General features: G+C 43.9%; 1 protein-coding gene across 2 annotated transcripts in view; it reads right to left on the bottom strand.

Annotated features, from left to right (window-relative positions):
• The window catches only part of MBOAT1 (membrane bound O-acyltransferase domain containing 1), a 113236-nt gene that overhangs the window by 4506 nt on the left and 80948 nt on the right, over window positions 1-27782 (bottom strand). For both annotated transcript variants that reach the window (XM_039237466.1, XM_039237465.1), the window contains 8 exons: window positions 22844-22899; window positions 19649-19703; window positions 18033-18216; window positions 15639-15831; window positions 10278-10381; window positions 7649-7713; window positions 5335-5467; window positions 2542-2693 (listed from right to left, as the gene is read on the bottom strand). In XM_039237466.1, the coding sequence (XP_039093397.1) occupies window positions 2542-2693; window positions 5335-5467; window positions 7649-7713; window positions 10278-10381; window positions 15639-15831; window positions 18033-18216; window positions 19649-19703; window positions 22844-22899 (942 nt within the window). The remainder of the gene's footprint in view (window positions 1-2541; window positions 2694-5334; window positions 5468-7648; window positions 7714-10277; window positions 10382-15638; window positions 15832-18032; window positions 18217-19648; window positions 19704-22843; window positions 22900-27782) is intronic.

Here is a 27782-nt window from a genome sequence, read left to right as displayed (position 1 = left end):
AAGAAAACTTCAATCTTATCAATAGCCTGATCTCCAGAAACCTGTAGAGTCGGTTTCCTGGAGCCCCAACATTACCCTCCCCTCCATAGTGATATGGGGAACACAGGCAAGAAGGAAAGGGCAGATAAAATTAAATTTCCTTCTAACCTGCAGCACGTTGACAGATACTTGAGGCAAATACAGAGTACTGTCCTAATATTAACGTCTTACTGGGGGGTGGGGGGGGGAGCACCTTAGCTTGACAATGGCAAGGCCTCAGCTATTTTAGGAGTCCTCTTTAGCATACCAAAGTCCTTCTGGAGGCCTCCCTTTTGACTCTACCTCCCCCAACTCCATAGTTCGCATATGCATTTAATGAGTCACTCTTCACAACTCCAGTACAGCTCTTTCTGCCCACGGGTCCTGTCCCTGTGTTTTAATAAAATCACCGTTTTGCATCAAAGACCTCTTCATGAATTCTTCCTTGGCCATCAGCTCTGAACCCCAACCACTCCAAAACCTCATCAGTACCATTTACTCGGAGTACAATCTTAACGTCTGTCTCCTCTATCAAGCTATCCCCTCTCCGGGACCAGGAATGACTTCTCTACTTCTCTCACCATTTTATCCCTAGTTTCCAGGACAGTGCCCAGCAAGCAGAAGGTATTAAATGGTTTTGAGCTGAATGCAGGCATTTCTGATATAAAGTGACCCATATCTCGCATTTCGGAGTACCCTCTGCTTAAGATACTGGGGCTTGCAGAGGTACGGGGGGGTCGTGTCGGAAGCAGACAACTCAGAACCTGTGACACTTTGTAACCAGAGCCCTAACAAAAACAGCACGTAAGCCCGGCAGGTGGCTCAATGGAGCTCAAGGCAAAGCGTAGCATGTTAAAATGTAGAAGACTTGAAATGGCAAATGCTGGCTGGAGTGTATGGAGACCAGGGCAGGAAGATGGAGCTGGGAGCAAGTGGGGTCCCTATGGGTGGGTGTGGGAAGAAAATCAGCAGAGAGCCTGGGCAGTGCGGGGGGCTGGGGGAGGACCTCTCAGAAGAGGAAGCTTGGTGAAGAGGTGCTCAATTCGATGTTCTTAATCTAGAGCCAACGTGGCCTGTGCGCCTGCCTCTGTAGCAGCTGCATGCATGCAGGGCTCTTCTCGAAGATTATTTTTCCCCACTATTCTGCATCCTATGAAACATCTGTATATAAACCAGCTCTACTTCCACATTATCCTGACCTAACTCCTATGACCTAAGTGGTTATAGAACAGACGTCACTGGTAAGTGTTACACAATTCCTTCCACCTTCTCCTCCTAGGATCTGCACAAAAAAACTCTACTTACAGACTTTGGTATCTGTGTCTCACGTAGCAAGAGCTTGGATGCATTCATCAACTACCAGGAATCCGCCCCTTACAAATAGGGCATGTTTGCATTTTTTATTTTGATGCCGCTTTCCTGACCACAGCTATGCTCCAAAATTAATCTACCAAGCCCGTGCAAGCATTAAAGAATACAGGTCAGTATTTACTGAGTACAGACCCTAAGCCCAGCACCGGGCTAACCCCTTTGTATGTTTACCTCATTCAGTCCTAAAAGTGGTGCTTTGTGATGGTGAGGCTAAGCTTCATTTACAGGTGAGAAAAGCCAGGTAGAAGTTAAGCACTTGCCAGAAGTCACACAAGCAGTTGGCAAGGGTAGAAAAATATTAAATCAACAGAAGAGTGAAATAAAGGTCAGCAAAAGTAGGTTTACAGTTCATCAGGACCACTAGGGGAGGAATATAAAGAGCTCACATCCTTTCCCTAGAGGCCTCTGACTCTGGTGGGAGACATCTCCTCCGTCTACCCCGTGAGCTCACACCATAAAGCCCCCCAGGCTCCACCAGCAGTGCCACCCCACTAGCACACCGAGCACCCCTGCAGACCCCACCCACAGTCATCCCATCCAGTTCCCGCCCGTTCCTGTCCCGCTCTCAGGATGCACCCCCAGCCCCCAACACAGCCTCACCCCAGGGGAAGGAGGCAAGTGCAGCACGCTCACCCTCTGAGTTTACAATCCAGGTACCAACATAGCATCCCTTAGGTATGTCAGCAAAGCAGGAAGGGCTTCCTGTCAGCTCTGCTCGTATATAGTAAAACCTTGGTTTGAGAGCATCATTCATTCTGGAAACATGCTTGTAATCTAAAGCACTCATATGTCAAAGCGAATTTCAAGAACCATTGGCTCAGTTGTGATCATGTGACACTGGGTGGCATGTACCACTTAACATTGAGAGACGTCACTCATTTATCAAGTTCAAATTTATTAGAAGTGTTTGCTCACCATGCGGAACACTCGCAGAAGTAGTAACTTGCAATCCAAGGTTTTACTGGGTACGGCTCGGTGTATGTTGGGGTGTCTGGGATAGCCATTTCCTCCCAAAGCTTTCTATGGATACTTGGACATGGAAGCCATATTTAGAAACTCAATACTGACTGATTCAATTTGCCAACTCCCAAGTCAAACACAGAGAAGACCCACACGTTTATGAAATGGCAATGGAGAACAATGGAAACTTACTTGTATAAGCTGATGGTTGGCTCAACGGCTAACATAACAAAGGGTGCGACAGTGTAGGAGACGGCCAGCTGAGTGACTGCCCAGGTGACTACGTCATACGCAACCTTGAGGGCTTTTGAGGAAAGGAAGTAATGTCTGTAGTTGTTCCTCATCTGCAAGCCAAAGAAGGCAGAGCCAGGGTTTAAAAAAAAAAAAAAAAAGAGTTTTTTTTATTCCATGCATACAGGCAGGATACCCTGGGAACGCGGTTGATCAAAAATGCCACTATGGTTTTTACTATTGCAAATATATATATTTATGTCCACTGTTGACAAGTGTTCAAAGAACTAAGCAAAAAGGAATGTTACCTTTTGATACCTCCCAGAGAAAGGCCCTGTTTATAACCTTGGCACATTATTTTCCCATGCCTCTCTGTGCATACACATCCACATTTATATTTTCACTGATGGCACAGATTTATTTTCTAGGCTGTTTTTTTTTTCATTTAGTGAAAATTCTATTCCATGTCAAAAATATTAATTTTTAAAAAATAGTTTTTATAGAGTGCAAGCAGGGGAGGGGCAAAGAGAGGGGGAGACACAGAGTTCAAAACAGGCTCCAGGCTCCGAGCTGTCAGCACAGAGCCTGACACGGGGCCTGAACCCACAAACCGTGAGATCATCACCTGAGAGGAAGTTGGACGCTTAGCCGCCTGAGCCACCTAGGTGGCCCCCATGTCAAAAATATTAACCCGTGGGGCGCCTGGGTGGCTCAGTCGGTCAAGCATCCAACTCCAGCTCAGGGCATGATCTCACGGTTGGTGGGTTCGAGCCACGTGTTGGGCTCTGTGCTGACAGTTAGCTCAGAGCCTGGAGCCTGCTTCGGATTTTGTGTCTCCCTGTCTCTCTGACCCTCCCCTGCTCAAGTGGTCTCTCTCTCTCAGAAATAAAAAAGCATTTAAAACAATTTAAAAAAATAACCTGTGATATATTGTGGAAAAGCTAACTCTTCCACAATTAATTTGTAGGTCTTTTAATAAACGGGACTAGATTTGCCTCTAGAAAGACATCTAATTCCCAGATGCAAGAACCAAAGGCATGGTTGGAACAATGGCCGGCTTACAGGTAGGTTAGCCCCAGACCAGGCTTCCTGCAGCTTCCAGCCGAGCTAAAACACTCCTTCTTGGCCTTGAGTTCAAGATAGAGCCAGAGCCCCACCCACTGCGGGAGCACGAGCAGTATCAGAAAGCAAACTCATACCCAAGTTCATTCTCCTGGGAACACTCATCTATCATCCCCCACCTAACTTGTTTGTGAAAAATATGCCCAGGCCCCTCAAAAGAAAGGCTTGACATAAATCAATGCTTTTATACAGTTGAAATCACAGAGCTTTAAAGGCATTTTAAGGAATAATACTCTGGATAGATTAACAAATCAAATTCTGGTCTTTGTTTTAGCTTGTCTTGGCCATCTGTTCTTTACTTGTATAATCTACGGGGTATATGAATGGAAGAAAAGAAATAGTGTCCCTCGTTTTCCATGTACAGCTATATACAATATAGACTTTATTTTAAAAGTGCAGTAATCAGCATGAGTAGTAATCAATTACTCTCATTCACACATATATTCCAACAAACATTCATCTAACTAAGCAGGTAATCCACAGGGAAGTGACTCTTGTTTGGCCGTGTTCCACTGCCTAACACACAAATTGGCACAGTGGATGGCTCCTGAGACAGTCACAGGATACATGAATTAAAGAAAGAGTGAATAGCTATGCTGGGGCTCCTGAATTCACATCCAAAATAGTTTGACAAATGTCACTAAAAATCCCTGGCACCAAGGACGCCTGGGTGGCTCAGTTGGCTAAGTGTCTGACTTCAGCTTGGGCCATGATCTTGCAGTTTGTGGGTTCGAGCCCAGTGTCCGGCTCTGTGCTGACAGCTCAGATTCTGTGTCTCCCTCTTTCTCTGTCCTTCCCCAGTCTCTCTCTCTCTTAAAAATAAACAGGGGCACCTGGGTGGCTCAGTCGATTAAGCGTCCGACTTTGGCTCAGGTCATGATCTCCTGGTTTCTGGGTTCGAGCCCTGCGTCGGGCTCTGTGCTGACAGCCAGCTCAGAGCCTGGAGCCTGTTTCAGATTCTGTATCTCCCTCTCTGTCTGACCCTCCCCTGCTCACACTGTCTTTCTCTGACTTACCATTACTTACATACATGTTCGTCTCATTCTTTAAGGGCAGGTAGAATTTGTGTTTCTTTAACATGTGCTGTACAACCAGCACTAGGTAGGAATAGTCTAGGGCCAACTGATGGCTACCCAAACAAATTTCACAAAGAATTCCACACAAACTAATTTAATCGGATCAGGCATGAGTGTGTGAAGAGGTAGAGCTATCTCTAACAACACAACGTTATTGGCTGCACAGACTTTGTGAATTATTTCTCAGCTTAGGATAATGAGATGAGAAATTGAGTCTAAGCAGAATGAAGCCTGTGGAGCCTCTATTATAAATCGTCATCTATAAGTGGTAGACTGCTTAATGATTAAAACTGTTTTCATCTCTTAAGGTACAAAACATTTGTCACTCCTAAAATTCCTTGTTTTGCAAATACCATCTGTAAATAACATAAAAACAATCATTTCATGGCCAAAAATTCCTATATATTGAAGTATTTGTCTAACAGGAAGACTTTTGTTGTGTGATTTTTTCAAAAGATCACTCCCATCTCCCCCACCTACTTACGGGACCAGAAGGTAACAAACATGGAGGCAGCAGATTATTAAGGAAAAGATCCTACCACCGAAGGAAGCTTACCGTTCTGGCCGCTACTGTGACGAGGGTTCCAGTTAAGAAGGTAAAATAGTATCCAGGGTAGACGCCATGCCACAAGGCAGACAGGACAAAGGTTAGCACCGTGGGGTACCAGGGAACCCGCTCGTAGCACACTCTAGGAAGAGAGCAAGGTACAAGAAGCTATCAAAGGACCAGAAACATCTAACTACACTTGTGTCTTCAGACCACACGGAAATCATCTGATCCATTACTGATGGAGATCACGCCTAACCTCATCAGGGCCTTGCAATGTGATCCCAGTTGGCTGAACTCCATTTCCTAAATGCTACCAGACGAATTGCCTGTTTTAATCCAATCGTTTGGGGAGTAGAATATGAAGTTTTAAGCTTCATGGAACTAAATGATCTGGACCACGTCATAATGTATCTAATCAAAGTCCAAGTGGTCACTGCACCCAGCAAGAGCTCCCGCCTTATGGACGCTCACTCCACCTGTGCCCTGATCCACCAAGGATCCTGACGGATCAGTGCCACTGGCACTGATACTTTTTAAGTCAGGACAGCATCTTTAGAACTGGGTATCTTCATTCAGTCAAAATTCCAACCTGGACTTCATGCCGTCTCACGAGGAAACACTGCAGACCTGTTCATTGCTCTTGGCAAGGACTCCAGCACAAAATCAATGTGTCGGTTACATGACTCATCAGCTCTTCCAGTGTCCATTGGATTTCAATCCACAAGTGTGCTTTAAAGAATGATACTGTGAGGACTTAGACACTGTCAGCAAACACCCTGGAGATCTTTGACTTATTGCACGATTAAAACAAAGTGATGGGAACTTTCTCCCAAATTCGATCTATACATTTCCAGGGGCAGTGTAAGGAAGCCACGATGTGGTTTACTAAACAAGAGGACCCAAATAAAAAATAAAATAGAAATTCAAACAGTTAACACCAATCCACCTTGTCAAAAGTAACAGATTTGAACCCAAACTAAGGATTATGGCTTCCTCTTCACACAAAGAAAGTGCATTTGGGGAGAGAGACACAGAACCTGGGGAGCCACTTGCAATGTTTCTTTGAAATGGGGTGGTCGGCACAGGTATTTGTTCCTTACCCTCTGTATCTTTTTGTATGAATTAGATACTTTGTTTTCTAAAATGCTTTTAAAATATTTGTTACATTGTTATGTGCTCATTATGTATGTTCAGTGTTAGAACATAAATTGCTAATGGAGACAGGACTCCTGGTACACTGGGATTACCTGACACAGAAATAGAGGGTCAGGGGTGCCTGGGGGGCTCAGTCGGTTGACCATCTGACTCTTGATTTAAGCTCAGGTCATAATGGCACTGTTCATGGAATCAAGCTCTGCGCCAGGTTGTGTGCTGGCAGCGTGTAGCCTGCATGGGGGTCTCTTTCCCTCTCTCTCTGTCCCTCCCCAACTTGTACTCTCTCTCTCAAAATAAATAAACATTGAAAAAATAGAGGTTTATGCTAAGATTTTATGGTCAAATTCATAGAACAATAAGTGCAAATTTCCCAAAAGTCGCATGTTCAGCTCACCTCTCAGACAACACTGCATGAGCTAACGTTGGAATGTTCCTGTATATTGTCTCCCACCCCAATATCGGGACCTATGAAAAACGCTATGTATCAAAAACTGAATCTATAGCGTGACAGCTTCACACTCTCTCCTTGCACTCACATGATCAGAGTATTCACTAGCTAGGGTTTTCTGCTTCAAGGATAGCAGGTTATTCATTCCACATTAAGTAATGTTTCCAATTTTGGAATGTGGAGGCAAACAAAGGACAGAGGAATATGAACACAAATGTGAGGTTAAAAAGCGTGTATCTTTAAGGTACCATCAAGCTGTAAATGCCAGGGGTAAATGGAGATCTTCAGTGATTTGATGCTGCCATTGACCTTCCCTGACCTAATCTATAGGTAAGAAGCAGCACGACACAAAGGTTTAAGAGCCTGGCTCTGGAGACAGTCTGTTTGGGCTCTTATCAAGTACTCATTAGCTGTGTGACTGTGAGCAAGTGTCATAATCTCTGTTTCACTGTCCACGTCTGTAAAGTAGGGCTAACCACCATCTCGTGGCACTGATCTGAGAACTCCATGAGTGGCTGCTAGACAATGGCACTAGTAGGGGTTTAAGAACTAAAGTAAATATGCCACGCTGTGACCTCCTCACATTATTTCGGCTTTTTCACTGACAGGGCAGAGATGTTAAGGCAAAAGTGACAGAGGACACAGTGCTCCTGGCAGACGCCCATCTAAACAGAACCCAGAGCCATGAGGAATGAGGTCATTTCTTATTTTTCTTACCGCTTGAGCCAAGCAGCTGTCTGAATATTCCAGTTTTCTAAGTACATTTTGAAACTTGTGGCAGTCTAGAAAGAAGAAAATAACACCTATCATTAGCTTTAAAAATACCCCAAGTAATGGAAAGTCCTCCCCAGAATTTCCCTGGCGGCAAAGGAGATGTGCTATTTCAAACAGAGTGCTCTCTCCAGCGAGAGCACATCAGCGGGTCCATCCTGCGCAGTACAACTTTCTGGTGTTCAGACGATTCACTCTGTGCTAAAACTTGGCTTGCAAAGTCTTCATTTCCCTCAGAAAGTATTTGCAAATTATAGGAAAATTGAGGGAATGTCTTGTAGGTTTTTCTTCCCCTCTGGTTAAAAAAATTTTTTTTAAGTCATATGAGTTTTAAAAAGTAAACACTCTAAAAGGGGATTTGCCATAGGAAAAGTTTAATCCTATTGATTTAGGGCCTTTCTGGAGACAGCCCAAGTTTAATTGTCATCTTTCACTCTGTGGCCATCGGTAAACGAGGTCAGTCTTGTGAAGGGATTCTACAAATAGCTGCTCATGTTCTAGGCTTCCAGTTGGATAGAATAGGGAGAGATTTCACACATGAGGGAGTCTCTGTACAGAAAAGAAAACAAACGTCACCCAACTGGCAATGACACGGGTGCCACAAAGAGAGTTTCCAAAATAATCTATCAATTGGGTTTTCTCATTAAAAAAAAAAAAAAAAGTCTTGGGGTGGCTGGGGGGCTCAGTCTGTCAAGCGGCAGACTTCAGCTCAGGTCGTGATCTCAGAGTTCATGAGTCCAAGCCCCACGTCGGCTTCTGTGCTGACAGCTCAGAGCCTGGAGCCTGCTTTGGATTCTGTGTCCCCTTCTCTGTCTGCCCCACCCCTACTCGTGCTCTCTGTCTCAAAAATAAAAATTAAAAAAAAAAGTCTTATCAAAGGCTGGTAGTAGAAAGCATGAAGCAAACTTTCAAGAACCAGAATTCTTGGGGGTGCCTGAGTAGCTCAATTGTTTAAGTGTCTCTTGATCTCAGTTCAGGTCTTGATCTCAGAGTTGTGAGTTCAAGTCCCACATCATGATGCCTACTTAAAACAAACAAAACAAAACAGAATTCCTAATAAAGGTGGAATACAAGTGCCACTTTATTTTAGCCATAAGGAAATCTTGGGCCATACACTGGCCTAATGTAATATGTTTGGAGGGAAGGAGAGAGATGATAAGTAGGCAGATAGATTGGAGAGAAATATAATTAGATAAATAAATAGATACAGCATTTTAATTCAAAGCCCTAAGGGGTTTTATTTATGTCGTCTTTGGCTAATACAGTATGTACAGCTTCAAACTGCCTTTACTAAATCAGACTGCCTTGCTTTTCCTTAGCTCTTTGCTCTAGATCAGCTCTACTGAAAATGCAAACTTCTCTTTCTGGCTTTCTTTTCTCCCCTGACCACATACCCCTAACAAGAAGACTGTGTCTTGGTGCACAGCTGAGGGGACTGGTGAGCAGGCAAAGGGGGGCCGCTGTGAAGGACGTGTACCCGTGGCAGTGACCCAAGATTTTTGTGGAAGCCAAGAATTTTGGTGGGAAAGGAGTCATGACGTGACTCACTCAGACGTCATCTGTATAGGAATGAGGAGCTTGCAGAGTATCCACACTGCTCTTCCCAGCACGAGAAAGGTAGTGGAGGCTGCTGCTTGTCCATTTAAGATGAAAAGAAGTCCCGGGCACCCAGAAAGTGGAGAATGTCCACCATGTCCCCTTCCGGCCTAGTGTCCACCTAACAGGAAGCAGGTGGTCGGTGTCCACATCCCTGGTTTCTTGCTCTACAGGCACAGCCTATTCTGCTCAGACCCTCCGGTGGCACCCTGCCTGCCTTGGGCAGAGGAGGGGGAACCAGAACCGACAGCAAATATGAGTCCCCCAGCTACTGGACCAACCCTGCTGCATGTGGAGAACCGTGTCCTTACTCCCACTCAGCAGCAAGGAGGACCGGGTGGAAAACAGGGCCTTCCCATCCGCTCTGAGTGCTCACACAACGCCAGGGAAACCAAGGCTGACGGGGCCCGACGAGACCACCTCTAGAGACAAGGACACGTCGAGAACCGTGCTCCGAGAACACAGCCGGGGAAAAGATAAAACAAAACCCGCACTGATTCGAGTGGCGTAAATGCTATGTTCCGTGACAATTATTCTTAAAAGCAAATGGATTGGAAATGTTTCAAAAGGAACCGCGCAGAACGCTTGCAATATCACAATCTAAATACAGGAACTTCCAGTCTGTGTCCTTGACTAAAGAAAGCAGAATGTGAAATAAGAGAAGATGACATCTGTACTTTCTAGTAGAAAGAATAGGAATGTAAACAACAAAATGATTTTCCTGGCTCTTTTTCAGATTTCTGCATGTCATTCCTTGAACCATTAAACAGTCAAAAAGTAGGGATCTTCCAAAAAAATACAAAAAAACCAAAAACATGAAAAAAAAAAAAAAACAGGAAAAAGTCCAAGAGGCCACTAAACCTGGAGTTCCCTGATCCCTCAGACACTCTGAGGAAGACTATCCAGGGACACCACACTCAAAGCAAACCATTTGCTCTGTTTGCGATGGAAGCTTGATTCAAACGTGTAACAGACTCACCTCAATTTTCCAGATGTTTAGGTTAGAAAGCAGATCCCAACAGAAATTTCCATTCTTATCCACTCCGCTGAACCCAAATCCAGCTGCATTATTCACTGCATCAGCTATGGGTTTTAAAACGACACATTAGGCTACGGAACAAAAGCCACATTGCTGCTTTACAAGATATTAAATGTCTGTCTAGCTTTAAGATGGAGAGACAGGCAGCGGTCTCTCCTTGGGGAAGGAAACTGAGACAATTTAAAGGACCTGGTACCTTTATAAATGAAAGAAACATCAGTGGCTCTTTGGTGGTCTTAATGTTCATGGATGCATTTTTATTCATTCACTAGCAGTGAGTGAGCACCTGTGAACAGTAAGAAGGCACTCGATGCTCATAGAACACAAAATGAAAACAAAAGAGAAATGAATCAGAACAAAGCAATAAGGATTTAGTGACCAATTTGACATAAGGGGAGAAAGGGAGGAAGGTAAACAGACATCTAAGCTCAGAAGCAGAGGCCAGAAGAAACAGAAGATCCAGGGGACTTGGGTCCAAGAGTTATCATTAAAGATGGCACAATATGAAGTGATGGTATTAGTTCTGAAAGAGGGACTGGAGCTCATTCTAGACATACGAAGGGTGACATGCCAGTAGGTATCAGCCCAAGCTGTCAAGATACAGTTAGAAAAGTCTAGAGCACAAGACGAAGAACAGAGCCAGAGACATGAATGTGGGGCCAGCAGCCATGGAGGCCACACGTGGACCCAATTACCAAAGCATCCTACCCACAAAGCCAGCCTGAGAAAACTCCGGTTTCCATCTTTATTGCACTTCCCTGAACTTTAAGATGAGCCCCTGCAGTGAGTGTAACATTTCTGATTCCTTAATTGTGTGATTTTGTAATCAGAGACCTGATGAAATCAAGATACTTCCATTATGATGACCAGGAGACTCACTTTCTCTTTTCACTTCGTTCAAGTTAGTTCTGTTAGACTATTTTCTTAAAAAAAAAAAAAAACAAACTTCAACACGCCCCAAAAAATAATAGTCCAGATTAAAAAAAAAAATAGTCCAGATAAAAAGACACGGACAGACATTTCTCCAAAGAAGACATACAGATGGCCAAAAGACACATGAAAAGACGCTCATCATCACTTATCAGGGAAATGCAAATCGAAACTATAATGAGATACCACATTGTTACTTGTCAGAAAGGCTAAAAAACACAAGAAACAATAAGGGTTGGTGGAGAAAAAAGAACCTTCGTGGACTGTGGGTGGGAATGCAAATTCCTGCAGCCACTGTGGAAAACAGTATGGAGGTTCCTCAAAAGGTTAAAAAAAAAACACAAAAAACCTTATGATCTAGTAATTGCACTACTAGGTATTTACCACAAAAATACAAGAATACAAACTCAAAAAGATACAGCATTTATTTACCATAGCCAAACTATGGACATAGTCCAAGTATCCATCAGTGATGAATGAATAAAGGTGTGTGTGTGTGTGTTTGTGTGTGTGTGTGTGTGTGTGTGTGTGTACACATACACACAATGGAATATTATTTATCCATAAAAAATCATGAAATCTTGCCATTTATAATAACATGGATAGAACTAGAGGGTATTATCCTAGGTGAAGTAAGTCAGAGAAAGACAAATACCGTAATATTTCACTCACATGTGGAATTTAAAAAAAACAAATGAGCAAAAGGGGAAAAAAATCCCCACAAACCAAGAAACATACTTTTAACTGTAGAGAACAAACTGATGGTTACCAGAGGGGAGGTGGGCAGGGGGCTGTGAACGAGGGCCCTTGCTGAAGTGGGGAAGTGTTGAATCACTATATTCATACCTGAACCTAACATAACACTGTATGTTAACTATACTGAAAATAAAACAATAAATCACAGCACTGTCTTAGGTCTGGGGAGATCTTAGAAAACTCTTTCTTGTAGCTCTATTCATTCTTTTCTATAGGAGTTGAGGGCCAGCTCCACAGTGACTTGTGAAGGGTTACTCTAAAGAAAAACAGCCTGTTCTCTGTTTGTCTCCTTTCCTTTCGGCATGGCGGGTGACCAAACGCTGCTCCTCTGTGCTTGGCTTCACTGCGAAATGACCTGGCTTGTTTTAGGATGAGGGATGAGAAGTACTGAGCACTGCTAGGGCATTCTCCCATGCTGACTGGATGGAGACTCAGTGAACAAAGAAAAGAAGAACACAGCAAGGGTGTCCGTTAAGAAACGAAGTTTTAGGGGCACCTGGGTGGCTCAGTCGGTGAAGCATCCGACTTTGGCTTGGTCAGCACCTCGCGGTTCATGAGTCCTAGGCTCCACGTCGGGCTCTGTGCTGACAGCTCGGAGCCTGGAGCTGCTTCAGATTCTGTCTCCCTCTCTCTCCACCCCTCCCCTGCTCACACTCTGTCTCTCTCAAAAATAAGGAGAGGAGAAGCAGTTGGGGTCTTCTGGGACCAGAAGCAGGGCTGGGAGCAGCACAGCAGCCCCTCAGAACCTTCCGCCCCTCCAGCTTCATCTGAAAAGCATGGGAACAACTTCTCTTTCTGGTTCTCACTACCTTTCCGGGATGGTACAAAGCTCTCACCAGGTGTTCTCAGTGAGTGCTCCCTTCTCAGTCAGTCCTCCTAGTGGGGTGAAGGTGGTGGAGAGGGCGAGCTCCTGAGGCAGAGCCCCCGGCTTCCTGTCTCAACTGAGCAACATCCTGAACGAATGGTCCCGGGACAGTTGTCTAACATCTAGAAACCCATTCCCTTGAAAGGAAAATGGATAGAAGAATGGTACCTATTTTAAAGCCATGTTGAAAGACTTAAATGAGATATGAATAGAGCACAGAGCACGTGGTGCCTAGCCCATCGGCGCTCAAGAAATGTTAGCTTTTGTTATCACCATCCCCGTCTCGCCCAGGCTTAGTGATGCTAACATTTAACATTCTCATCACGCAGGTGGTCAACAAAGCCAGACTCTGAATGCCAGAAGAATTCTGATCCCACAGCCTGAGTGGCTAGCAGCCACTCTGCGAGAGGAATGAAAGATCAGAAATAGTGACTCTAGGATGCTACATCTCTATAGAGGATAGGGATGCGCCCTGTCTCCGAAGGGCATTCTGCCACCTCTGAATCGGATTTGGTTTTGTCTCCAAGCAGTTAGAGGTGCTAAATTCACCAGCCCCAAGCTGGCTTTACTTATATTGTCTACTTCATGATCATAGATAAATTGGACACCCGTATTTTGGAGGTTGTGATCCTTGGAACACAGCCTGGGCTGAAGTTGAGTCTCGCTAATTAGTACTAATTAGTAAGGGAAAAACAACCAGAATTGTACATGAAGTCCAAAGAAAATAGCTTTAATTATTTCAGTATATATAAACGAGAAAACGAGGCAAACACCGTGTAGCTCAGCTGAGATCCATCAAGAGGCCAGCTTTAAGGATTAAATTTATAATCACGTATAATTAGTGCATCAATTATATGTAAATGATGTTTCAAGGAGCTGAATAAAACAATTATTTGGTAAAGCAGTTTAAACATTCCCTGTTATACTATTCATTGCTTCTTTATTCATAACACAAAGGTTAATTTCAGACCAGCCCAAGCAATCCAAACTAACAAGGTTCAAATTGAGGCCATACAAATTAATGAAGTGTTTCTAGTGAAGCTATCAAAAACAGATAAAGGGAAGAGGGTACAGAAAAGAGCCAAGTCCAAAGAAAAAGCTACTCCCAATATCTGGGGCACTCCCCAAAGGGCAGAATGACACCAGACACCCCCTGTTCCCTAGAATCCCCTCCCCACCCACAGCCCCGCCAGCACAACCCACCTCGTGTTAGACTTTCCCTATGAGGCCACGGAATGGCCTTTCTTTCCTCCTAAAGCAGGAGCTGATTTAGTCCAGAAGCCAGCCCTGAAGCCCTAGGGTACAGAACATGGGAGAGGGAAAAGGAGGGAGGGGGAGAGAAAAGGAAAGTAAGTGAAGGAACAGGAGGCAGAAAAGAGCATAGGTATCAGCTCTTCCTCTCTCGCTCTCATTCTCTTACATGTGCGCGCACACACCCAGGTTAGAGCAGAGGGAAGATATTAAGTATTTCACATAGAAAACTAAGCCCGGCGCTCCAAGCATCATGGCAACCTCCTGAAGAAATTCTCATTCTCAAGTCATCAAGCAATTGCACCAAGAAAACAGGACTTTTGAAGCCTTCCAAAACAACCCGTCTCTACTCCTGGTCCCTTCTATCCTCCTCGCCTGGGGACAGCTCTCGATGTGTCCTGCCCGGATGCCGTGCACATCTCTGCGCCCACAGAGTGTAACAATCTTCACGGTAGAGAAGAGCTCTGACTCCCGCTTTGTGTTCCTCCTGGCACAGCACCTGGTACTCGACAAAAACTCCCCGAACTGAACTGAAGAGGATGGACAAAATTTGCCACGCTGCAATCTTGTTAAAAAGCCCGAAGTTAGATCTTTCTGGCCAAGTATTACATCAATACAGAGATGGTTAAAATGATAAATTCTAGTTATGTCTATTTTACCACCAAAAATAAAAGTTTAGAAGCTATAAGTCTTAATTTGGGGATAAAAACTTGCAGCATGAAATGAGGGAAAAAAACGAACTCAACTAAGTGCTATGTCTTCACTGATGGAATATGGGCTAGGCACTGAGTTTAATCATCTGTTTGACTTAATAAACCAAATCACCGCTCCCTGACATCAAGCCCCAGGTCACGCTCAGCTAAGAAGTTAAATATCCATTCCTGAAAGGGTTCCAAGTGCCAAGTAGACATGGCTGGTGTGCCTTATCAAACTCCCTTACCACACCTGGTAAGTCAACAGAAGGACTCACAGCTCACTGCAGCAAAGCTTTAAACTTTTCCAGTCTAAGATTTTTTGAAAGGAAAGAGAGAAAATCAAATTAAGTTGAATTTTCTACCACAAAAAAAAAAACAAAAACAAAACCACACACACTTGAAAAAGCTTAACCAACAATTAAGAAGCATAACCTAAACCAGCACATGCATTGGTAAATTATCCAAGCATGTATCCTGGGTTATGTACAGCCCATAAAAATTACAAGACAACCAAATCATTCTAGAATTTCCCCCTAACTTTCTGCTGTGCTGTTGGCCAGCTTTGACTGGTGGAGGAAGCTTCCAGATTTAGACATCTGTTAATAACATTGAGTTTAAATGCAACGCAGGACTGCTTTCCTCTTATCGTGGGTAATTGAGTTTGTGGATGGAGGGAGACAGAAGTCCTATGCAGTAAAATACGAAATGATACTGGCTCAGCCACCCCATTACGTATTGGATTGTGTTTTGATTAGGTGTCCCCAAATGTGGTTCTGTCACGTGAGGCCATTCCGTTGAACATACCTAACGTCCAGGCAAAGTAATACTTGGGCTTCGAGGCTTGCATGACAATATATAAGTAGCACAGTCGACTCAGAAAGCTTGCTTTATGAACAAACCAGTCATCAACCAGGCAGGTGACAGGGAAGGTCTTCGTGAGGGTCAAAAACAGAAGGAGAGACACCAAGGTCATGTACAACTTGTGGATCACAGCTCCCTGAAAATGTGGAAAAGAATCGGTGTAACCATTAGAGATTCCAGCATGAGGAAAAGCCATTTCAGCAAGGGCACGTTAAGAACAAAGCTGTGCTCAATAAACTATTTGTAAAAAAAATAAATAAATAAAAAAATAAAAGACAGAACTTTCTGGGGGGAAAAAAAAAAAAAGAACAAAGCTGTGCTAAGGCAGTATTCCCTAGAAGAGACAACAGGCATGCGTAGGACACAAATTGGATGCTGGTGAGATGGGCTACGTGTAAAGGAAGAATCCTCCCCTGACCCTTGGGGACTGAATGTGTCTAAAATGGAAGACAACTCTTACCAGCACATTCTACCAACCAGAGGTAGGTGTTTTATTACCCAAGACATAAGAGAAATAGCATTATAGGGTGGCAGTCTTCCATCAGAAAGAACCATTTCACTTGTCTTCCACTTCTGTCACCAGCAGAGCCGAGGAAATGGGTTTCAATCACCACGAGGACGACAGAGGCTTAGTTAGGAAGGATTCTGTGCAAGTTTTTAAGTGCCTGAGCCAGGACATGAGCAGGTAACGGAAAGCTTTAGGAAGGCTTCCAGGATGGTTTATGTGTAGTCTGCTCTGGCATTAAGACATGCTAGTGTTTTTTGTTTTTGTTTTTTTATGTTTATTTTTGAGAGAGGGATAGAGTGTGAGTGGGGGAGGGGCAGAGAGAGAGGGAGACACAGAATCCGAAACAGGCTCCAGGCTCTGAGCTGTCAGCACAGAGCCGGACGTGGGGCTTGAACCCATGAACCATGAGATCATGACCTGAGCCGAAGTCAGATGCTTAACCAACTGAGCCACCCAGGTGCCCCATGATGTGCTAGTGTTTTAAATGCCTCTGGACCAGGTGATTTTTGCTCAGCTTCCCTTACACTCCAGGCAATGTCACTGAACATCAATAGAATTCTAGTTCCCAACTTTAAAACAATTGGGCCACTTTCTTTTTGTAACATGGGGATATAGCAATAGCACCTCCCTCAGAGCGTTTGAGGGTTAGGTGATGAATATCTGCAGGGTGTCCAGAACAGCGTCTGGGTCCCAGTCGGATGCTCACCAGGCTTAGCCACGATGATAACAGCCCACTGGGGAAGTACCAGATTGTGAGTGCCAGCCCCCTCCCAGCAATATGTCTTCAGCCAAAATACCACCTCACCGCGTCATGTTCTCCAGGCACCAACATGCAACAGTCCCCCGGAGAGTGCTGTTAAGACTCCCCGATAACATTCTCTAAGAACATGTGAAACACAAAAGCACTACTGTGGCAGAGCCTGCCAGGACACACCTGTGGGTACCCTGATGTCTCATGGTATGGCGACCTCACTCCTACATCGCCTCAGTGACGCAGTGAGGGCGGAGACAGTGGACAGACCATAAACTGCGTAAGACCCAACACTATCAAAACTATCTGAAAATGCATGCTCGACAAGTCACTTAAATTTTCAAGTAAGTTTGCCTAGATTTTAGCATTTACAAAATATTTAACTCCAGTTTCCTGATTTTCTCCTTTTTCCAATTTTCCCTATTCCTGCAGCTAATTACAAACGCCCCATACATATAGGCTACGTGACTGGAATAAATGTAGTGTACTTGTAAAGTTCAAGAAGCGATCCTATTGTTGAGTAATTTGAAACTAATAAAATTCAAATTAAAATGAAAACGTTAAAAAAAACTCTCAAAGTCCATAGAACCAAGATTTAAGCATGCCGACGTAAAACTGGTTTCCCACACGAGAAGCAAGCTCTGCAATAAAAATCACATGTATTCTGGTTCCCATCCCTTCCCATCCCCTTTCATGACATCACCCTTTGGCTGGATATGAACTTCCACTCCTGAAGACAAAACACTCATAAATCCGAATGTGTTAACGAGCACAGTGTCAGGCACACTGTAAGCATTAAATATTGGCTGGCTGACTAATGGATCGATTGCCTTAATATTTCCAGCTAGCGAGCTCCTCTGCGAAATAAACATCTGGTGTTCCAACCTGGAAATCTGCTGCAAATCAATACCAATTCCAGTATTTTAAATGAATAGGGGTGGTGGTGGGGGCTGTTGGCCAAGCTTTTTGGTAAAGTGTTTGGCTTTTTAATTAGAACAATTACTAGGGAGAGTCAGCCCTGGCAGCAGAACTCTATGTTTCTGGAGCTCTGGGTAAATACTTGGCACTGAAAACTTACAGTGGGAGAAGGCTCCGGCAGGCTGTGGAAACCTCTCTGCTTCCAGTTCACTTCCAGCAACTTCATGTGCGTATGTCTCCCCTCAATAAAGGCTATATAATCCTTGAAATTGTTGCAAGGGCCAGCTATGACACTCATGAAGTTGAGAAGATAGCTTAAGTATTCCAAAAAAGAGGGTTTTACTCTGTGAAAATAAACAACAAGTTGAAGTCTTCGGTCTTTTTCTCTTAGATGCACCAGTAGGCCAATTCTAAACGGGTGTTGTCTCTGTAGAATATAACAGGACCTGGTCTTTCTAGGTTCCGTTTCTCCAAAAATCCACCAAAGCTAGAAACTCTGAAAGGGCAAGTTAAATCAGGGAGTGGCTCAGAGAAGGCGCGGCGCTCCGGGGCGCCCCCTGCTGGCCAGCCGCGGCTATCGACATGGAGGGTGAGGTCCGGGGTAACTGAGGCTGGAAGTCCACTTTCTCATCAACCTTAGTTGTCTAACAAGAGAAAACGAAGGTAATGAAACCTAAGACAGGGTGGGAACCTGGCCTAAAGTTAGGTGATGGAGACGCTCTGAAATGGGAAAACTCCCTCCCGACTGCCAAAACAAGTACTAAACAAATGATGGGTGGAACCCTTTTCCACTCGAAGAGAACACGCGAAACCACCACTGCAGCAGTCTCTCGTCTGCTTCGGCCCGAGGTCCTGAACAAATGACAGAAGTAGGGGCAGGAAACGAATCTGTAGAGACCGGTTCTGTGTAGTGTTTTAATGGCATTCAAAAGGGCGGGCTGGTGGTGTGGGGATAGGCTCCCTAAAATGCCATTGCTAACCAGTCACCGGAATTATGTCCTACAGCATTTACACCCTCATGGTACGGAGCAGAGAATCTGATTCATTAGTCTCTAGCAGTGGGTCTCTAATCCTTTAATGTGAAAATGAGGCATTCAATCTCCTTGGTAACTCAGGACCCTCTCTTACTTACCCTATTTCCTACACGTCTCCGGTAGGAACGCGCCACCACGGCTGTACCACCTTCCCCAACGGGCTACCCCGCGGGCCCTTCCCTTCCCTTCCCTTCCCTATCAATGCTACTGTCCTCCATCACAGCCACCCTTCCTCTCCAACACCCACACCAGCCACAATCTGTCTTCAGCCTGCTTCCTGCCTCCTATTCCCCAGCCCACACTCCCCCATCCAGCCCTTTGAGTCCGTTTTCATACCAGCATTTAATCCTCCTGACGGGCACTGACAATTCTTTCTTGAGAACCCTCAGACACACACCCAATAAAAATAACTCTGTAGTAACAGACCTAACAACCTCAGCGAAGGAGAATCTTGCGAAACCAACACAATTACAGATCCATTTCCTCTCTGGCCCAGGAACCCCGCTTCTGGGAATCCCTCCCCCCAGTATACCCAAGCCTATTTAAAATGACCAAGGAACAGGGTTATTTGTCACTTATTTGTAAAAGCCAAGGACTGAGAGACAACGCAAGTATCCACCAGCGGCAGATTCGTTAAATGAACAATATTCCATCCCTATCATGGAATGAATGTGCAGACATTGAAAAAGACGATCTCTAGAACGGACATACCAAGGGCTAGAGGACATACTGTTAAACTTACTTCACAGCGAGTCGACGTTGCTCATTAGACAGGTCTTCAGATCTTCGACCTAATCCTATAAAAAAGAAAGAAGTCAGGAATAAGATGTTTGCCGTAGATAAATCCAAAAGAGGCTTATAAAATTCAGTTGAAGAAAGTGATTTCTTTCATATTTCATTAATTTTGCTTCATAAATCATAAATGGGTCCTCTCCTTTTCCTTTTATTTTTTTAATGTCCTGGATTAAAGAGTTACCCACAAATGTGTGCATGAGGAGGAAAGTCTCTCTGTGTTCTTGTGGAAAGGGGAGAATTCAGGGATTCCTCCTATTTAACCTGCACAGTAGGTCATGGATCCCAGAGAAGTCCCACATCTCCTCCGCCTGTTACCAAAGTGCCCATGGTTTCATTGCTACATGACAGCGAGAAGCTGGCCTCTGCAGCCTGTACCAGCTTAAATACCTCCCTGAGTGTGCTGGGTGCAGACAACCGCTTATCAGCTGAGAGCATGGGTGTGCAATGGGGACAGGAACAGGGGACTTTCCTCTTCCATAAAAAAAAGAAAATGTAAGCCTGAATGCAGGGAAAACACAAAAGAATTAGCAGGTGATTCTTCTTTTAAAATTCACCCAGGGGCACCTGGGTGGCTCAGTCGGCTAAGCATCCAGCTTCGACTCAGGTCATGATCTCACGGTTCCTGAGTTCAAGCCCTGTGTTGGGCCTGTAACGACAGCTCAGAGCCTGGAGCCTGCTTTACATTCTGTGCCTCCCTCTCTCTTTGCCCCTCCCATGCTCGTGCTCTGTCTCTCTCAAAAATAAACATTAAAATTTTTTTTTAAATAAAATTCATCCATGCCAGAAAAACACCTCAACCAAATCACATGTGTGTTTCTCATAAAATTCAGATGTTAACTGGAACTGAAGTGTCATACACAAAAGAAGTTGACTTTAAAACTGTATATTCAGCTAAGACTTATGGTCACTGATCATAAAGGCAATTCAGAAACACGTCAAAAGGCAGACAGAATGTTTCTGGAATTAACTTGTTCCTCCCATACACAACAAAAAAAGAAATGGCAAATAAACATCTTGCTTCATAGAAGGGTTGTTCCAGAAAATAGGGTATACTGAGAATGCCCTAGTAAATGAAGACGGTGCGCCTGGGTGGCTCAGTTGGTTGGGCGTCTGACTTCAGCTCAGGTCATGATCTCACGGTTCATGGGTTCGATCCCCATGTTCGGCTCTGTGCTGATAACCCAGAGCCTGTTTCAGATTCTGTGTTTCCCTCTCTCTCTGCCCCTCCCCTGCTCATGCTCTGTCTCTCCGTCTCAAAAATAAACATTAAAATAAATAAGTAAATAGTAAATGAAGGCAAAAGGCGTATTTAAAAAAAAGCAGTGTTTAAAAAAAATTCATACTTTCTTCTAAGATGTCAACAATACATCTCCAGCAATCCTAGAAATTAAATTGATTTTAGCTACTGGCTTATGCTGTTACTGTTAGTCTATACCCACTATCAGCTAGACTTTTAGGTACAAAAACATTCAGCAGCTCACCCCGGTTTTCCCAGGACTTTCCCAGTTCGGGCCCTAAAAGTCTCACGTCCTGGGAAAGTGCTCAGTTCTGGGCAAACCAGGACAGACGGACACCCTAGAAAAGATCCCATGCTTGGTATGAAGTTACCTGGTTCTCTGCAAAATCATTAAATCGCCAAGGATGAACTAGGAATTTCCGGGGTCAGAATGAAATTAAATCCGTTCCCAAGCTTTAAAGAAAAATAATACTAGTTGACAGAGACTATAAATCTTCTCAACCTGTTAGCACATAAAGAAGCTTCTACCGTCTGAAAGCATTTGCCGGAGCAGGACAAAGCCATAGAATATACTTTTACTAATTGTACCTGACACCTCTTAAGCCCATAATGAAATCTTCCCCCCAGCTGAGAGTGCCAGCTTCGTCCCCTGGAGCCAGGTTTTAATTGTGTAAATCACACTTTCCCAGCCATTTCCAGGAAGGGCATGAGCAAAGAAAATGTTCAATTTTATACAAACAGTAGATTCCTCCTTCTTCCAGGAGAAGGGTCAAGCTAATCTCATTAGATGATTTTCCAAGCCAAGCAAAAACACTAAACGATATGAAACGAGCATTAAAAAATGATTAACCTGGGCGCCTGGGTGGCTCAGTCGGTTGAGAGTCCGACTTCGGCTCAGGGCATGATCTCACAGTTCCTCAGTTCGAGCCCCACATCGGGCTCTGTGCTGACGGCTCACAGCCTGGCACCTGCTTCAGATTCTGCATCTCTCTCTCTCTCTCTCTCTCTGTCCCTCCTCTGCTCACACTCTGTCTCTCTCTCAAAAAACAAATCAACATTAAAAAAAAAAGACTAATCAGCCAATAATATTTTTTATTACCTTGTGAATGAATGCTTCAGATTAAACCAAAGAAAAAGGATGCCATTTCTTCTCAACAGATTTAGAAATGAAGGGCAGAAAGCATCATACATTTAAAACATGGTAAAGGTAAACCAAAAAGTCCCTTCTTGGTGTAAAAACTTTAGGAAATTTAGATGACAGATTCAGCAGGAAAGTGGTAAATAACAGCTGGGACAATAAAAAGCTTTGATTAAAGAAATTTGCAAATTTTTGACAAGTTATAGTAAGATCTGGACTGTGGACAGAATCTAAAAATTTTTTTAATGTTTTTTAAAATTTTATTTATTTACAAAAGTTTTTTTTTAATGTTTATTCATTTTTGAGAGACAGAGAGAGACAGAGCATGAGCAGGGGAGGAGCAGAGAGAGAGGGAGACACAGAATGTGAAGCAGGCTCCAGGCTCTGAGCTGTTAGCACAGAGCCCAACATAGGGCTCAAACTCAAGAACCATAAGATCATAACCTGAGCCAAAGTCGGACGCTCAACTGACTGAGCCACCCAGGTGCCCCTTAATTTATTTTTGAGAGAGAGAAACAGAGCGTAAGCATGTGAGGGGTAGAGAGAGAGGGAAACACAGACCCTGAAGCAGCTCCAGGCTCTGAGCTGTCAGCAGAGAGCCTGACGCGCGGCTCGAACTCACAGACTGTGAGATCATGACCTGAGCCAAAGTCGGATGCTTCACTGACCGAGCCACCCAGGAGACGCCCCAGGACTATGGATATAGTCTAAACCAAGAACTCTGTCAGGCTCACTCTCAGAACCAAAAGGAGAGTCGTTTTTCTCACCATCATGAACTTGGAATGCCAAGGCCGTGATCTTCTGTGTGACAATCATCAGAGGCCTAAAAGGAAGACAGAAGATAATCGATTGGCAGAAGGGCCACTAGAAGAAACTTTTATTCTATTTGCCAGAATGGTGGTCTTTTATCTCAAAGGTTACTCAATAAAATACAAACACAATGGATTTCAAAAAACCATTCTTATTTCCCTTCTACTTTAAATAAGTCGATATGACAACAGGGAACAAGATCATACCAGAAAGCCTCTCTTGTGCTGTTACCCAAAGTGTTAAGTTCCAGTACCAGCACCACCTACGTCACCTGGAATTTGTTAAAAATGCCGACTCGTACACTCCTTCCAGAACCAGAGAATGGAAACATGCATTTTACCAAGATGTCCAGGGAACCCAGATGCACAATGACATGCGGGCAGCATCGGGGGGGGGGGGGTACCTAAATCCACTGTCCACTGTCCTACTTCCGCCTGGATAAGATACATATTCTGGCTTCTTCATTCTAGTATCTTCTAATGGGTTGTTCTGGTAAAGGCAATTCTTGCATGTACTTTTTCCATGGTAAAAGACACATTTGTGAAATGCGGCCACCTATCAATAAACCACTTAGTGACAAAAAAATAACACCAATCCTAATTTGAAAAAAGACATCAAATAAAAACTTGCCTAAGAAGTGGCATCATGTCAACAAGGATGCCAAGATAATTCAAGAGAGGCAAGAACAGTGTTCTTAAATAGTGATGGCACAACTAGACAGCCACATTAAAAAAAATACAAAATTAATTAAAACTGGATCAAAGACCTAAATGTAAAAGTGAAAAGTATAAAACTCTTAGAAGAAAACACAGGCATAAATCTTTATGACCTTAGATTTGGTGATGGTTCTTTTTTTTTTTTTTTTTTTAATGTCTATTTATTTCTGAGAGAGAGAGAGAAAGAGCACAAGCAGGGGAGGCACAGAGAGAGAGACACACACAGAATCTGAAGCAGGGTCCAGGCTTGGAACTGTCAGCACAGAGCCTGACATGGGGCTCGAGCCCACAAACTGTGAGATCATGACCTGAGCCGAAATCAGACGCTTAACCGACTGAGCCACCCACGCACTCGTTGGTGATGGGTTCTTAAATCTAACACCAAGAACAGAGGTAACAAAAGAAAGATACAAATTAAATGCATATCATTAAAACTTAAGATCTTGTGCTTCAAATCACACACAATCAAGGAAGTGAAAAGACATTTCACAGAATGTGTGAATATATGTGTAAATGATACATCTGATAAAGAACTTAGTATTGGAATATGTAAAGAACTCTCAAAATTCAGTAAGAGTAAGACAGTAACACAATTTTAAAATAGCCAAAGGATCTGAATGGACATTTCTCTAGAAAGGATATACAAATAGTAAGAAGTTGTTCTGGCTGGAGGAGAAGATGCTCAACAATAGTCAGCCATCAGAGAAATGCAAATCAAATCATATACCCCTCCGAAGCACAAGGATGACTAGAATCAAAAAGATAACAAGTATTGGCCAGGAGATGGAGAACTAGAACCTGCATACACTGCTGGTGAGAATATTAAATGGTACAATCTATTATTTTAAAAAATTTTTAATGTTTATTTTTTTAGAGAGTCAGAGTGTGAGCAGGGGAGGGGCAGAGAGAGATGGAGACACAGAGAGAGATGGAGAGCAGGCTCCAGGCTTTGAGCTGTCAGCACAGAGCCCAATGCTCTGTGCTCGAACTCACGAACCATGAGATCATGACCTGAGTCAAAGTCGGATGCTTAACTAACTGGGCCACCCAAGCACCACAGTACAAGCCACTTCAGAAAGTCTGGCAGTTTCTCAACAGGTTAAACATAGAGTTACCGTATAGCCAAGAAATTGCACTCCTAGTACATACCCATGAGAAATAAAAATATTCTTACAGAAAAACTTGCACACACGTGTTCAGAGCAACATTATTCATAACAACCCAAAGGGAAATAACCCAACTGTCTACCAACTGATGAATGAGTAAATGAAATGTGGTATGTCTATACAATAGATTATTCAGCAATAAAAACAATGAAGTACAGACACGTGCTATAATACAGATGGTCCTTGAAAACGTTATGCTAAATGAAAGAGGCCAGACACAAAAGTCATATATTGCATGGTTCCATTTACATGAAATACCTAGGACAGGCAAATCCATAGAGAAAGGAAGTGTTGCCTAAGGCTCGGGCATTGGGAGATGAGGACTAATGGCTAATGCATACAGGTTTCATGGGGGGGGGGGGGGGGCGGTGAGGATGGGTGATGAAAATGTCATATAACTAATTATGGTAATGGTTGAACTCTGTAAATCCACTCTGTAAATATATTCAGAACCAATGAACTGTATTCTTTACCGGTTTTATTTTTTTAAGTTTTTAATTTTCTAAACTTTATTTTGGAGAAACAGTGTGCATGGGCAGAAAGAGGCAAAGAGGGCAAATCCCAAGCAGGCTCCACACTGTCAGTGCTGAGCCCAATGTGGGGCTCAAACTCACAAACCAAGAGATCATGGCCTGAGCCTAAATCCTAAGTTGGATGTTTAACGGACTGAGCACATGGGCATCCCTGAATTGTATTCTTCAAATGGGTGAACTGTAGGATATGTGAATTATATTTCCCTAAGAGGAAATGGAGTTAGAATCCTCCTACATACTCACTTTCCCATGCGTGTAAGGACAAGTACCATATGCTCTTGCTCAGAAGACTTCCTCTCTCAACATTTTTCCACTGATCAATTTATTTATACTTCTCAGTAGATTAGATGCCAAATTCAGAATGCCCAAGTTACAAGATTTGAGAGTCAAATCCGTAAAGTTACTGACTTAAAAGATGAAACTCAAATACCATCCATGTTGCACTTCAGTCAAAACCTAAAATAATCCAAGACATATTTGATGATGATTGGAACCCATGCTTACTTCTTGCAAAAATGCAAAACTCAGCTACACAAGCACATACTACAAGTACAGGAGGGACATAAAAAGGCTCCTTGATGCAACCAAAGAACTTCCTCAGAACAATGAGGCCTTAAAACTTGAGCTGTACTCAGACTTTCCAGCCCCTGAGAAATGCGCCTCGTCCTAGGGTTTGTACACACTCACTAGTAGTAGGTGCTACACTTGCATCCAGGGGAACTACCTGATCAATCTGAAATCAAGGTTTGAGTCCAGCATGGTTGAGGGAGGACCATTTCTCTTTTGTCTTATAACATTTTTTTCATGATATAAAAAATATAAACAGGCCAGCTTCTGGGGAAGATGGTAAAATAGGAGGATCCTAAGCTTACCTTGTCCCACGGATCCAGCTAGACAATAGCACATCAGGGTAGATAACCCAGTGTAGTAAAAAATGACCTGAAGGGGGTGCCTGCGTGGCTCAGTCAGTTAAGTGTCTGACTTCAGCTCAGGTCATGATCTCACGGTTCGTGGGTTTGAGCCAGAGCCTGGAGCCTGTTTCGGATTCTGTGTCTCCCTCTCTCTCTGACCCTCCCCTGCTCATGCTGTCTCTCTCTCAGGAAAAAAAAAAATGACCTAAAGACTGACAGAGCAGATTCACCACAGCTAAACTTAGAGAAGAGGCCACATCAAAAAGAGTAGCAAGTGTGCAAAAGCAATTGGGAACCAAAGTGACCCATGAGACTGTCTGTGGGAAGGAGGGTCACTGTAAGCACGGAGAGGAGGGAACCCCACACCAGGCACCCAGGCACTGGGAAAATACATCCCCATCACATTTGGCTTTGAAAACCACAGGGGCTTAACTTCACCAGTTCTTAAAACCAGCAGGGCTTAACACCTAGAAGGTTAAAAAAATCAGCGGGCTCAACTCCAAGGCAGCTGCAGCTTGATAGGAAACTGAGTCCTGGACCCTAAAGAGACAGAGTAACAAACAGGCCTGCTGAGATACAGCAATCTGAAGACTACCTGGGGTACACTGTGGTACACAGGAAGGAGATTTACTCACTCATCTCAGAACGTGGCCTTGAAAGGCAGAGATCTTTAGGAGTCTTCTCTAAAAACAAAAGAGCTGGTGGGTGCCATTTCTCTCCCCTACATCCCTGCCTAAACAGGACACCTGTGGGAACCGGCTCAAATACTCTCCAACTAGCTTGCTAATACCGCACACCCCCACTCTCTTGGCCCATCCAGTCTGCCCTTGGCAGGAGTCTATCCAAAGCAACACCACAAGCTAATCTGACCCATTAGCCCAAGGTGGCGCAAATGGCCCATTAGCAACACAGGGACCAAATCCTGCCCACAACAGGCAAAGAGAGCCATTGCAGACAACTGGTCTGAAGGCAGACACAGCTCAGTCACAACAACAGGGTGCACTCTGCACACAGAGGAAACAACCATGAAGCGCCAGGTTCTGGTGAACATGGGACATTGCACCGTAGGGCACTAAAGGACCCCTTCTTCATAAGGCCACTGCTTTCAAGAGCAGGAGACACCGCTGACTTTCCTAACACACAGAAACAGACACAGAGAGTTAGACAAAATAGGATGGAGGACTATGTCCCAAATGAAAAAACAGGACAAAAATCACAGCAAGAGGGCCAAATGAAATAGAGGTAAGTAATATGCCTGAGAGATAATTTAAGGTAATGTTCACAGGGGCACCTGGGTGGCTCAGTTGGTTCAGCGTCTGACTTCGGCTCAGGTCATGATCTCATGGTTCATGGGTTCAAGCCCCGCATCGGGCTCTGTGCTGACAGCCAGCTCAGAGCCTGGAGCCTGTTTCGGATTCTGTATCTCCCTCTCCCTCTGACTCTCCTCTGCTCATGCTGTCTCTCTCTCTCTCTCTCTCAGAAATAAAACATTAAAAATAAATAAATAAATAATGTTCATAAAGATACTCAAGGGACTTAAGAGTGGAGGATCTCAGTGATACATTCAAGA

This window comes from Hyaena hyaena, unplaced genomic scaffold, assembly GCF_003009895.1.
Source record: "Hyaena hyaena isolate Hyena2069 unplaced genomic scaffold, ASM300989v1 scaffold_125, whole genome shotgun sequence".
NCBI lineage: Eukaryota > Metazoa > Chordata > Mammalia > Carnivora > Hyaenidae > Hyaena > Hyaena hyaena.
This window is presented reverse-complemented; position numbering and strand designations above follow the sequence as displayed.